The following is a 12,961-nucleotide window of genomic DNA, read 5'->3' as shown; positions in this document are numbered from 1 at the left end:
CCCATAATGGTTTTGACCTTTATTGAGATTTCATCAGTGGAGGCCAGACCAAGAAGTGATACCAAGGTTGAAGTAATGGAAGTCATATTTTCATATACAAGTAGTCAAAAGCTGTCATACCTTATTACAAAAATACTCTGGAATAGAGATTAGTGGAGGCCCTTCCCACAATGCATTGCATTATATGTATGTAAGGTTCTGTATTACATTGTAGGATAATAAGGCAACTGATGAGTGACTTCATGCACAGACTTTGTTTACTTACACTTGGATAATGAATGAAACTAAGAATATAATTTCTTGTCATGTATAATGTATAGTATAACCAAGTGAAAAATCTTTCAACATCTACCTATAATGCAGAGTATTTTAGTAATAAGGTGTGACACCTTTTGACTACTTGTATATGGAAATATGACTTCATGCATTACTTCAACCTTGGTATTGCTTTTGGGTCTGGCTCCCACTGATGGCATCTTGGTTTTTGGCACTTTAAGTACTTTAGCATGATAAGTTGTCTTTTGTTTTTCACTTTCATTTTGTTTTACTGGTGCTAGTGGCGGTTTTGTCCCCACTAGCACTGTTTTTTTTTTTTTTTAAATATTAAGTTTCCTGGTAGTGCAGTTAATATCTGCATTATGGGATTACTTTTTGGGGATATCACAGCCACCATTTTATAGTAGCTCAGATAGAGCATTTGCTGGTGGTGTAGAATTATTTCTTTATCATGGGATTATTTAATTCTCAGTCTTATGACTGAAAGGTTTTTCTTCTCTCTCTCTTACAATCAAATTTGGAGGTTTTAGTCTTTTCCCCACCTGAGATAATGGTACCAATTCCTCCAAGGTAACTCTAGGAATTGAAATTCCAGGATGGGAAGAAGCAAGACAGATAACTATGGTTTTAAAAGAGATAGCTGGTGCTAATACAATTTATTCTTTCACCTCGTACAATGGAGGAAAATATTTAATTGTAGTTAAACATATGGAAACAAGGGGAAAATTATTATAGGGATTTACTTTTGAAAGCAGCACAGTTATTCCTGTACTGGTCTGGAGCCAGGTAAAAACAGTAAAAATCAAAAGATTTCCAATGGAATACATAGAGAACAAACAGTAATGAAATTCTCATATAGACATTCTGAAAACTTAAGATTAGGATCTTCACCTGATAAACCTTTGCATATGTTAATATGCAAAGGTTTATCGGGTGAAGATCCAAACTGGTTTTCTGGTGATGTCCTCTTCACAATGGCTACGAAGATGCCTGTACTAAATTTTGTCAACATTGGTACAAACCAAATTATGGTAAATTATCCTGAAGTACAAAGGCAGTGCCTGCATTGTAGTTTGTATGATTCCTTGGGTGGTAACAGCCCCAAATCTAAATGTGTCAACTGCATGAAGATCAGATATATTGCTAATCAGTGTCTCAAATGCAGCCAGAAATGCGAAAGTTCTGAACACTGCATGAACACCTGTCCTTTTAGAACTTTTGCTAAAAGAGTAGGAGGAAATTAGAACACAGTATATATCAGAGAGGCATAATGAGGAGTTCCCGGTTCTTCCAATTCAGTATAGTAAATATGGTGCTTTTAAACAAACCAATTCAGTATAGTAAATATGGTGCTTTTAAACAAACTACACTTGGTAAAATCACAAAAAGTGCATGACCAAATCAGCTAGAAATTAGTCCCAATATTCTGGACTACGCAGAACAATCTATTGCTAATAAAGGTCAGTGAGAGACAAACTTTATTATATTAAAGACAATATAATAAAGTTTACTGATTCGAAGTTTTCTCAGTATGTTTATCATCTTCATGAAAAGAAAATAACTAGCTTCCAAATGAAGGACAATAGGCATGAAACTGAAATAATGGAAAGCAACTGTATAAAACTGGAAAACAGTTTACAAGAAAAAGACTACACAATTGTTCCTTCATAGATTGAAGACCTCATCAGGTTCATCCAAAATCTAGAAGGTAAAGACTTACCAGTGACGCTTAATTAATCATACCATCTCCTTTCTGCATTGCCTCATTAAATGTACAAGCATTCCAAGTGCAAATTAAACAAGAAATTATATGGAAACTTATGCTACACCATAACATCAGGTTTTTGTTTCTCCAAGAAACATATGTTTGCAGGTATAAACATATAAAACTTGTTTCATATAGAACAGATAGATATCCACTTCTTTCTTATTTGAGTTTTGGAAGATTCAACAGGGCTGGAGTAGGAGTTCTTATTCTTGCTCCCCCCTCTTTGGGTTATTCTGTAATAATACTGAAAGGGATGCAATAGCAAGAATCTTGACAGTAGACTGGAAATACTGTGGGTGTGTAATAAGGTTTATAAATGTTTATGCTCCAACCAATGGAAGAGTTAGACAAAAATTTTTCCAGGAATTGAAGCCATATTTATATGGTGCCCACTACATTAGAGCAGCTGGAGACTGGAATTGTATTGAAAACCCCACATTAGAAAAAAATAGTAGGACACCCCCAGGAGTCAAAAAGTGGGATATGCACATTTAAAAACATGTCTTAACAATGATCCACTAATACACACGTGGAGGATTCGCAATCCAAATCTCAAGAACTTTTGCTAAAAGAGTAGGAGGAAATTAGAACACAGTATATATCAGAGAGGCATAATGAGGAGTTCCCGGTTCTTCCAATTCAGTATAGTAAATATGGTGCTTTTAAACAAACCAATTCAGTATAGTAAATATGGTGCTTTTAAACAAACTACACTTGGTAAAATCACAAAAAGTGCATGACCAAATCAGCTAGAAATTAGTCCCAATATTCTGGACTACGCAGAACAATCTATTGCTAATAAAGGTCAGTGAGAGACAAACTTTATTATATTAAAGACAATATAATAAAGTTTACTGATTCGAAGTTTTCTCAGTATGTTTATCATCTTCATGAAAAGAAAATAACTAGCTTCCAAATGAAGGACAATAGGCATGAAACTGAAATAATGGAAAGCAACTGTATAAAACTGGAAAACAGTTTACAAGAAAAAGACTACACAATTGTTCCTTCATAGATTGAAGACCTCATCAGGTTCATCCAAAATCTAGAAGGTAAAGACTTACCAGTGACGCTTAATTAATCATACCATCTCCTTTCTGCATTGCCTCATTAAATGTACAAGCATTCCAAGTGCAAATTAAACAAGAAATTATATGGAAACTTATGCTACACCATAACATCAGGTTTTTGTTTCTCCAAGAAACATATGTTTGCAGGTATAAACATATAAAACTTGTTTCATATAGAACAGATAGATATCCACTTCTTTCTTATTTGAGTTTTGGAAGATTCAACAGGGCTGGAGTAGGAGTTCTTATTCTTGCTCCCCCCTCTTTGGGTTATTCTGTAATAATACTGAAAGGGATGCAATAGCAAGAATCTTGACAGTAGACTGGAAATACTGTGGGTGTGTAATAAGGTTTATAAATGTTTATGCTCCAACCAATGGAAGAGTTAGACAAAAATTTTTCCAGGAATTGAAGCCATATTTATATGGTGCCCACTACATTAGAGCAGCTGGAGACTGGAATTGTATTGAAAACCCCACATTAGAAAAAAATAGTAGGACACCCCCAGGAGTCAAAAAGTGGGATATGCACATTTAAAAACATGTCTTAACAATGATCCACTAATACACACGTGGAGGATTCGCAATCCAAATCTCAAGGCTTACATGTATATGAATCAAGGTATTGGTACTGGTCTTGATCATATTTATATCTCTTCTTCCCATATAAATAAGATAATTCAGATAAAATATTCTGACATCAAAATGTCAGACAATAATCCAATTCTACTTAAATTCCACTGCATGGAACAAGTAGAGATCAGTTCTGGACCATGGAGACTTTGAGCAAATTTTCCATTGATCTTTTCAACCAAATTCCAGAGCCTTTGGTTCAGATTGGAATAATGTTAGCTGCAATTGGAATATGTGGTTAAAATTCAAACTAGCAGTAAAACAGAATATAATGGAATGGAGAAAGGAACAGGCTTTCCTCAGAAGAAAAAAGTTGAAAGAGCTGTATAAAGAGAGAAGCTAATTTGTAACAAACAAATGCAATGGTATACAATATAACATCATTAGAAATATTAACATAGGGATAGAAGTGGAAAGGCAGAAACAAATAGAGAAAAGAGAAAAGCAGACTAGAGTTCCAGGCTGAGCAGTAGAATTTAATCTGTTTCGGCTACATGATCTACTCTGTTTAGTTAATACGAAAAAGCAGGCAATGGCAGTGCTATCAGTAGACCTTACTCATGTATTTGATAATGTCCAGCATTCCTTTCTCTTCCACATCCTCCAGCAAATTGGTGTGGATAAAAAGATGTTTTCTCTTATTATTAAAGGAGACTATGACAATTCAACTACCTGCTTCCTAGTTAATGGGTTCCTGTCAGACCCTGTCAAAATTCAAAGAGGAGTCAAGCAAGGTTGCCCTCTCAGTCCACTGTTCTTTGCATTGGTTCTTGAACCTTTCTTACAGGAAATCTACAATACACTTGCTGTGTGAGGTATAATGGTTCCTTTAACTATGAAGGAAAATAAGGTATTAGCATATGCTGATAATGTAGTGGACACTTTGAAAGAATATGATTTCATATGCATCATTTTTGGTATTTTAGAAAAATTCAGCAGAAGAGAACTTTTAAGAATACTTGGAATTCCCTTCTCCAGTTACCAATATTATCAGTTCAAGAACTTACATAGAAAAACTTGGAAACCTTAGAAGACTGGAAAACAGGACAATTTCCTTTTCTTCTAAAATCATAGTACTCAAAACCATAATCTTTCCTGCTCAGTTGTACATAATAAATATTAGAGACATCACAGAAGATGAAGAAAAGCAATTATATAGTAAGCCTGTGCAATTTTTTTTGTCCAGCTGATACCAAGAAGTTAAAAAGGAATTTCTTCAACTATCAAAGAAGAATAAAGAAGAATGGAGGATTTGGGTTTCCAGTCTTAAAATTCTGCTATTTAAGCAATGTACTTCAAAAATCCACAAAATATTGCAGACCAATTGCACATGTGCACATAATCCAAAAGCTGAGATTGTTCCTGAATACTAAAACACTCTGTGCTTAACTCTAAGACTGCTACAACACGTTGGCATTGACCTTCTTTCCATTAAAAAAAGTAAAATTTGGTATAAAGAAATCTTTAATCTTTTTTGCTGCAAACTTCCATAGTTGGTATAATAAATTTAGTTTAATCCTTTATCCAAGTGTGAGCAAACAAAGTTTGCGCCTGAAAGTATCTTCAGGACTGGGGTAAGGTGGTACAACACCAGGAAAACTCGTTGCAAAGGTGGAGCAAGCTACCAACACTCCTATCTCAGTATCTCTTATAATGCAAAACACATCTCCTTGCGGATATGTCTAATGTTATGCATTAAGGGAAGGGCTACTACCCAGACTAGTTTCGACCTTTATTGAGGTCTCTTCAGTGGGAGCCAGGCCCAAGTGGAGATACCCCTTTTTTAATAAATTACTCTGCATTATAGGAGATACTGAGTTAGGAGTGTTGGTATCTTGCTCCACCTTTGCAACGAGTTTCCCTGGTGTTGTACCACCTTACCCCAGTCCTGATGATACTTTCAGGCGCAAACTTTGTTTGCTCATACTTGGATAAAGGATTAAACTAAATTTATTATACCCTAACCAAGTGAAAAATAAACTTTCAACATATTTCTCTAAACCCAGAGTAATTTATTAAAAAAAGGGTGGCACACCATTTGGCAACTCCTATAGGTAAAGATGACCTTGCCATTGCTTCTGCCTGGTATCTCCACTTGGGCCTGGCTCCCACTGAAGAGACCTCAATAAAGGTCAAAACTAGTCTGGGTAGTGGCCCTTCCCTTAATGCATAACATTAGACATATCTGCAAGGAGATGTGTTCTGCATTATAGGAGATACTGAGATAGATGTGTTGGTATCTTGCTCCACCTTTGCAACGAGCTGCCCTGGTGTTGTTACCACCTTACCCCAGTCTTGAAGATACTTTCAGGTGCAAACTTTGTTTGCTCGCACTTGGATAAAGGATTAAACTAAATTTATTATACTCTAACCAAGTGAAAAATAAACTTCCATAGTTGGGTACTAGCAACAATATTTTATTTCATAACAGGAAGGCTCTTCTTGGAGAATTGCATATTGCATATGGCTGCCTTCCAGCCAATACCATCAAATGGAGATACTTTAACATCGGAGATCCAATCTGTGACATCTATCACCTATTGGAAACAGCAGAACATGCATTCTATAACTGCCCTCTTGCTCTGCATATTTGGAACAGATTAAGTAATGTGTTGGGCATACCAAACAGGTTAAATTTTTGAAATACCCACTGCCTGTCAGCAATGAGCAGAGAATTTTGATTTTTATAATTAATGAATTAAAATATCATTTGTGGAAGGTTAGAAAGAAACATGGATTTGAAAACAAGCAATACAACATCCAGATGCTTTGTAATACTATAATGTGGAAATTTTATTGTTCAGTCAGATGATTTTTGTATTTAGAAAGAAACATTCTAGAAGATATTAAATTTTTGACTAAATGGTATAGACCACCCACATTATGCAATATCCACCAAGGGGAGATAAAATTCTGTCTATTCTTGCAATGAGAGGTTTTTATAAATAGTTCTATCATCTTAATTTAATATAGTCTTATAGTCAATTGCTGGGATGAATGGAGAACAATCCCAGGCAGAGAAGATCAATAAGGCTAACCACCTGGGTATCAGTCATCTCTGCGCTTCAGTTTCACTTGGTCTTTTGATTGTTCATTTATATGAGATTGGTGAAAAAGGAAAACTGATAGCTTTTGGCTGTATGATGATATAAAAGAGCTGAGGTTGTTTCTCTATCTGTTGTATTATCTATCTGTCTTTTCTTTCTCCTAATACTATTAGGATCACTTTCATCCCTATACTAACTACTCTAAGCCTATGACGAGCAACCCTTTACTTTTTCACCTCAATAAAGGTCGAAACCCTTATGTGTGGTGGCCTTTCCCATAATGCATAGCATTATACACGTCTGTAAGGATATGTGCATTGTATTGTGGGATACTAAGGTAAATGATGTTAAGTCATCAGTCCCTATATAAAAGTACTCCAGGCATGAAGTGACTTCACGTGCAAATTTTGTTTGCTTACACTTGGAAAGGAAAAGGATTAAACCAAGAATATAATTTCTTGACATCTACAATTTATAGTATAACCAAGTGAAAAATATTGCAACATATTTATGGAGTAGTTGATAACAAATTACTTACCTGCATAATATGGACTATTAATAAATTCTGGAATATTGTCGTTGAGATCTGTAATTATGATTTTGACCATTGCGAGTGAGGGATCCTTCTCATCATAACTTCGAGATTGAACTGATATTTCTGAGGAATCTGTATGCTAAAAAATATGAACCAGTCACTAAACAAGTTAAAAGAAAGCACAAATATCAATTTTAGTATTATTGAAACAAATAAGAACAATTATCAATTTTTTTTTTCCTACATACAAACCGCAAAAAATGGTATTTGTGATTAGGATTTTATTTAAGGAAATACAGTTGACTCTTGAACAACATGAGGGTTAGGGGTGGTGACCCTCCCCCCCCACGATGTTGTTTGAAAATCCATGTATAACTTTTGACTTCCCCAAAACTTAACTTCTAATAGCCTACTGTTGACCGGAAGCCTTATTGATAATATAAACAATCGATTAACACATATTTTTTATGGTATGTATGTATATTCTTATACTATATTCTTACAATAAAGTAAGCTAAAGAAAAGAAAATGTTATTAAAGAAAATCATAAGCAAGTGAAAACAACACATTTATAGTACTGTACTTTATTGTATTTATTGAACTGTAAGTTTATGTCGTCTGTTTACATTACTAACATTAGACATCAAAAATTAAAAGATAAGATGAAAAAGAAATTTATATTTATTTACAGGTATAATGATTCGTACAATGATAATGAAGAAGCAGCAATATGATTGCTTTATGGTAGACTAGGGCAATCCAAACAGTTGCTTCACAGCAGCCTAGCCTATACACTAATGAATGAATCGTTTATAATTTTATGCTAATTAATTTAACTAATTAGCAAAATTATTTTATGCAGTTATAATTTAATAATGCATCTTTATGCTTGTTTACATTTCTCTTGACTGCAATGCCGCCATGTACAGTCTATAAGTGTTTGTGTGTGTAAGTTTTGATAAATTTTAACTTTTTATAAGAGATTTGTGCATATTTTATGGTAGTAAATCATAATAGACTAGTATCTATATATATTTTATGCATTCATGACAAACCTAACTTTTTCTTAATTTTTTCAATATTTCTAAGCTACTCGGTTCGTCTGCGAGTTTTTTCAAATTGTAGAAATCTCTAAAAAACTTTCCAATATATTCCAATTTGAACTGTGCAGTTCCACGTATAAGTGGAACTGCACAGTTCAAACCTGCATTCTTCAACTGTGTATCAATTTTTTTTCCTACTGAGGGGAGGCATGAAGTAGCTAAAAAGAAAATATTTGCTCTGAACAGCACATTTTTCTGATTAGTAATGTAAGCAGACTTAAGTTTAGATAGTGTATATCAAGTATTATCTATACTTAATGTTGAGATAATGCACCAACTTAAATACGTAGTACAGTATTACATACTATAGCATATTTGTGAGAACTACATTGTTTTTAGTATAACATTCTAAAAAACAGTGTAGTTGACTCAGCAGTAATTCAGTCATATTATTATTATTATTACCCCAAGAACCCTCATGGGAGGTCCTTTTATCACACACACACACATAGCTCATCATACTGTGTCTTAAATGCACTCAAACTCCTTGCAGACACCACACTCCCAGGCAAGGCATTCTAATCATTCACAACTCTGCACGAAAAAAAACTGCCTCTCACTTCCCTACTCACATCTTCTTTATACAGTTTCCAGGGATGACCTCTGGTTCTCTCCTGATCTCCCATTATTTTCTGTAAAACTTCTCCAGCATTGATCCTATAACAATCCCTTACCAACTTATAGGTCTCTATCATATCTCCCCTCTTCCTCCTGTTCACCAGCCTCTGCAAATTACATCTTCTCAATCTTTCCTCATACTCGATATTCCAGAGGTCAGAAACTACCTTAGTCAGTTGTCTTTGGACCCTTTCCAACATCTCTTCATCCTTCTGAAAACCAGGTGACCAAATCTGTGCACAATAGTCCATGTGTGGCCTAATCAAAGCCTTATAACGGAACAAGAATCTCCCTACTTCTACATGTCAGTGTCCTCCACATCATTCCCAGAAGCCTTTGTGTTATTATTACGGACAGCTCCAAGGTGTCCTTAGATTCATCGAGGGAGGCCCAACATCATGTCAAGAACAACTATTGACCATTCACACAGTATCTATCATACTTCTCCTTGAAATCATTTACAGTCTTGGCACCCACAACACAATCTGGCAGCTTATTCCACTCATTTACCACTCTCCAAGTAAAAAACCTAGCTCTAACACCCCTGCTAACCACACTCTTACGAAGCTTCCATGGATGGCCCCTAGTCCTCCCACTACCAGTCCTATTCTCCAAAATGTCTTCTGAATTGATCTTATAGAAACCCTTCAGTAATTTGAATGTCTCTCAATCATATCACTCCTTTTCCACCTATCAACCAATTTCTGTAGCCCACAAATCTTCAACCTGTTCTCATAAGGTTCAATCCATAGTCCTGCTATTATCTTGGTCACTTGTCTCTGGATCCTTTTCACCTCCTTCCCATCGAGAAGAAACCCTGGTGCCCATTGTTGTGTCTTACTTTCTACTCATATATCTATTCTTTAGTCTTTGGGTCAAATCCCCGTTAAACTCTCATTCGGGTATCACGTGGTACCTATAGGGGACAAAGGAATTGCCTCGAGATCGAGCCAATACCAGAGTATCAGATTGTCTGAGATCAATCCCTCGTAAAACACTAAGAAATTTATATTTTGCTGTGCCACTTAGCGCTTTTAGATTAAACAATATTATTAATCAAGAGGTGATCCCAAGACAGTACTTAAGTGATACCTTGTAATTTCGCAGACGTGGCCAAATTCTATTCTTATTCTATTCTCCCGCCTAGGTTCGTAGTACTTTTTTTTTTATAAGCGGTGCATCGGATTCCAGAAATCACAGATAGTCTTAGTTGGGTACAAAAGCAAGGTTTATTAGATATCATAAATATGTACATACAATACAATAAGCTTAATTCCCACCTTAAGGGAGTTCCTGACAGTCAGGATAGAATTAGAACATTACATAATATAAGTATACTCAAACTGATTAAACTGTAAATCTTTGAAGCAAGATTTCTTATTTTTACCTTTAAATACCTTAATCATGCAAGATTATCACAATAACTCTTTAATTTCTTTAGTAGTTCAATCAAACCATACAAGATAGCATTTATATCTTTTACAATCCTTTTATTGAAAACAATTCCTTACTTTAAACATGTTCTTAATCTCCTAGAACATATTATGTTACTCTATCACAATAGGAGACAGTAAGATTTTAAGGTAACCCTCTCTAGATCACTGCAGTTCAGTCCTAATTAATATCATTAATGTTCCTTCCTCTGTTTTTACAACGTGGCACACATCTTTCATTCACAATCAGCAAAATACAAATAAAGTCTACTTATCTATCCTTGGTTCTGCATCGCGTCAAAGGTCTACTGGAATCTGCCTCTCCTTAGACGAAATGTCCATGTGCTCCAATCTGGCTTTCTATGGACGGCCGAACTTATTCCTTCTGTGGAGATACTACTTCTAGTTCTGCCGCTGCCTCTATCGAAACCCTCCGGAGTGGAGGCGCTGCTGCCCTCCACCCGCTCACGACACTGCAAGACGAGCACCAGGAGATCCAGGAACAAAAAGCTTTTTTTAAGGGTGCTAGACGGCTCGACGCTTCGTGTTGTATTGTGTTCACAATTTTGGCTATGTGTCCCCTAAATTTTTGATCCTTATCCACTATCACTACCAGATCTCTTATTTCCTCCACCTCCAACAATATATCCTCACCAAGCATAAATTCTGCATCCCATCTTTGTTTTCCAAATTTTAAAACCTTACATTTTGCAACATTGAACTCGCATCCCCATTTTTGTACCCAATCACTCATTGTATTCAAGCCTTCTTGTAAGGTCACAACATCTTCACTACTCTTCATGGTTCATCCCAACTTTGTATCATCTGCAAACAACTGAATATCTCCATCCAAATCTTCACCAATATCATTAATATACAAGTTAAACAGTAATGTCCCTAAAACAGACCCCTGAGGCACCCTACTAGTGACTTTCCTTTTCCTGGATATCACTCCCTCATGTTTCCTGGATATCCATGGCAACTTAGGTCACTAGTCCATTTTTGTCTCTTAGTAGTATCTATGTTTCCTCTTGCTGGTTACTATGTTTTTCAGGAGGATAGAAATGAGAATATCTCTCTTCCTAGAAGCAGATTCTGTCTTTTATGAAGTGCACTAACACAGGAACTAATGCTAAATATATGAATGCCATAAGTTCTTTCGAAATCAGTATGAAACTTTCATTAAATATCCACAGTACAGATATTGTTTACTCTACTTGGTATAAAATAATGATGATTATTTATCATCACCACCATCATCAATTTCCTGATAATACCCTCAAATGGTGTTTAAGCTACTATGACAGCACTACATGTTAAAGTTTATTATTAATCTCCTATCAGTGATTTTTCTCCATATTAGTCTATCACTTGTCTGCACTTCCATATTGTCATATCTAACATTTTGTTCTTCTAAGGCACTTCTGAATGAATCGATCTACCTAGACCTTTGTCTTCCTCTGGATCTTCTTCCCGCCACCTCGGTATCAAATACCTATTTTATTAACTTTTCCTCTCCCATTCTTTTTAGTAGCCATACCACCTTAGATTAGTTCTCCTGACACATTCTTGAATGCTAACAATGTCAAGTTCGTTCTTTCTAATATCTTCATTTTTAAGATGATTCTGCAATTGATGCCCTCAGAAACCTCATAGTTATGATCTTTAGTCTATGATCATGCACTTTATTTCTAACCAAACTTGCTGATTCATTATTATTATTACGGGTATCTCCATGGAGTCAGTAGACTCATCGTGGGAAACCCAAACTAGCAAAACAATATCTGTCATATCTCTTCTTGAATTCATTTACAGACGAAGAGCTCATGACTAAGTCAGGCAATGAATTCCACTCATTTACCACCCTCCAGGCAAAAAAAACTTGTTCCCATTACACCCTTGTTGACTACACTCTTCTTTAATTTCCAGGGATGACCGCTTGTTCTTCCATCACTATCACAGCTGAAACATTTCCCCTGCATTAATCCTATAAAAACCTTTCAGTAATTTAAATATTTTTATCATATCCCCTCTTCTACACCTATCAACCAACCTCTGCAATCCACAAGCTCTCAATCTATCAATGTAGGGAGCATTTGTTACATCACTCACCAACTTAGTCTACTCTTCTCTGAACCCTCTCCACAGCCTCCTCATCTCCAAGGAATCCAGGTGACCAGATCTACCAACACTTCTAAGTCCCTAGTCTCATCAATCTCTTGGAGTACTGTTCCATCAATGTAGTACACAGCTGGTAAAATTTTAATCCCAAAATGCATGACTTTACACTTTTTCACATTGAACTGACATCCATTACCTTTTGCCCATTCTACCAGCTCATTTAAATCATCCTGCAAACTTTCAACATCAGCTTCATTTTTTATTGTGCTACCCAACTTTGTATCACCAGCAAACAACTGAATATCTCCCTCCTCAAGCAATTTCCTATATCATTTATATACAAATTAAACAACAATGG

General features: G+C 35.6%; 1 protein-coding gene across 1 annotated transcript in view; it reads right to left on the bottom strand.

Moving 5' to 3' along the window:
- The window catches only part of Cad87A (cadherin 87A), a 1,045,423-nt gene that overhangs the window by 205,825 nt on the left and 826,637 nt on the right, over nucleotides 1-12,961 (bottom strand). The window contains exon 34 of the mRNA XM_090395555.1: nucleotides 7,332-7,467. Coding sequence (XP_090251681.1) covers nucleotides 7,332-7,467 — 136 coding nt within the window. The remainder of the gene's footprint in view (nucleotides 1-7,331; nucleotides 7,468-12,961) is intronic.

The sequence above is a fragment of the Typopeltis vanoorti genome, chromosome 7 (assembly GCF_054136105.1).
Source record: "Typopeltis vanoorti isolate ZY-2024b chromosome 7, IOZ_Tvanoo_1.0, whole genome shotgun sequence".
Classification (NCBI taxonomy): domain Eukaryota; kingdom Metazoa; phylum Arthropoda; class Arachnida; order Uropygi; family Thelyphonidae; genus Typopeltis; species Typopeltis vanoorti.
This window is presented reverse-complemented; position numbering and strand designations above follow the sequence as displayed.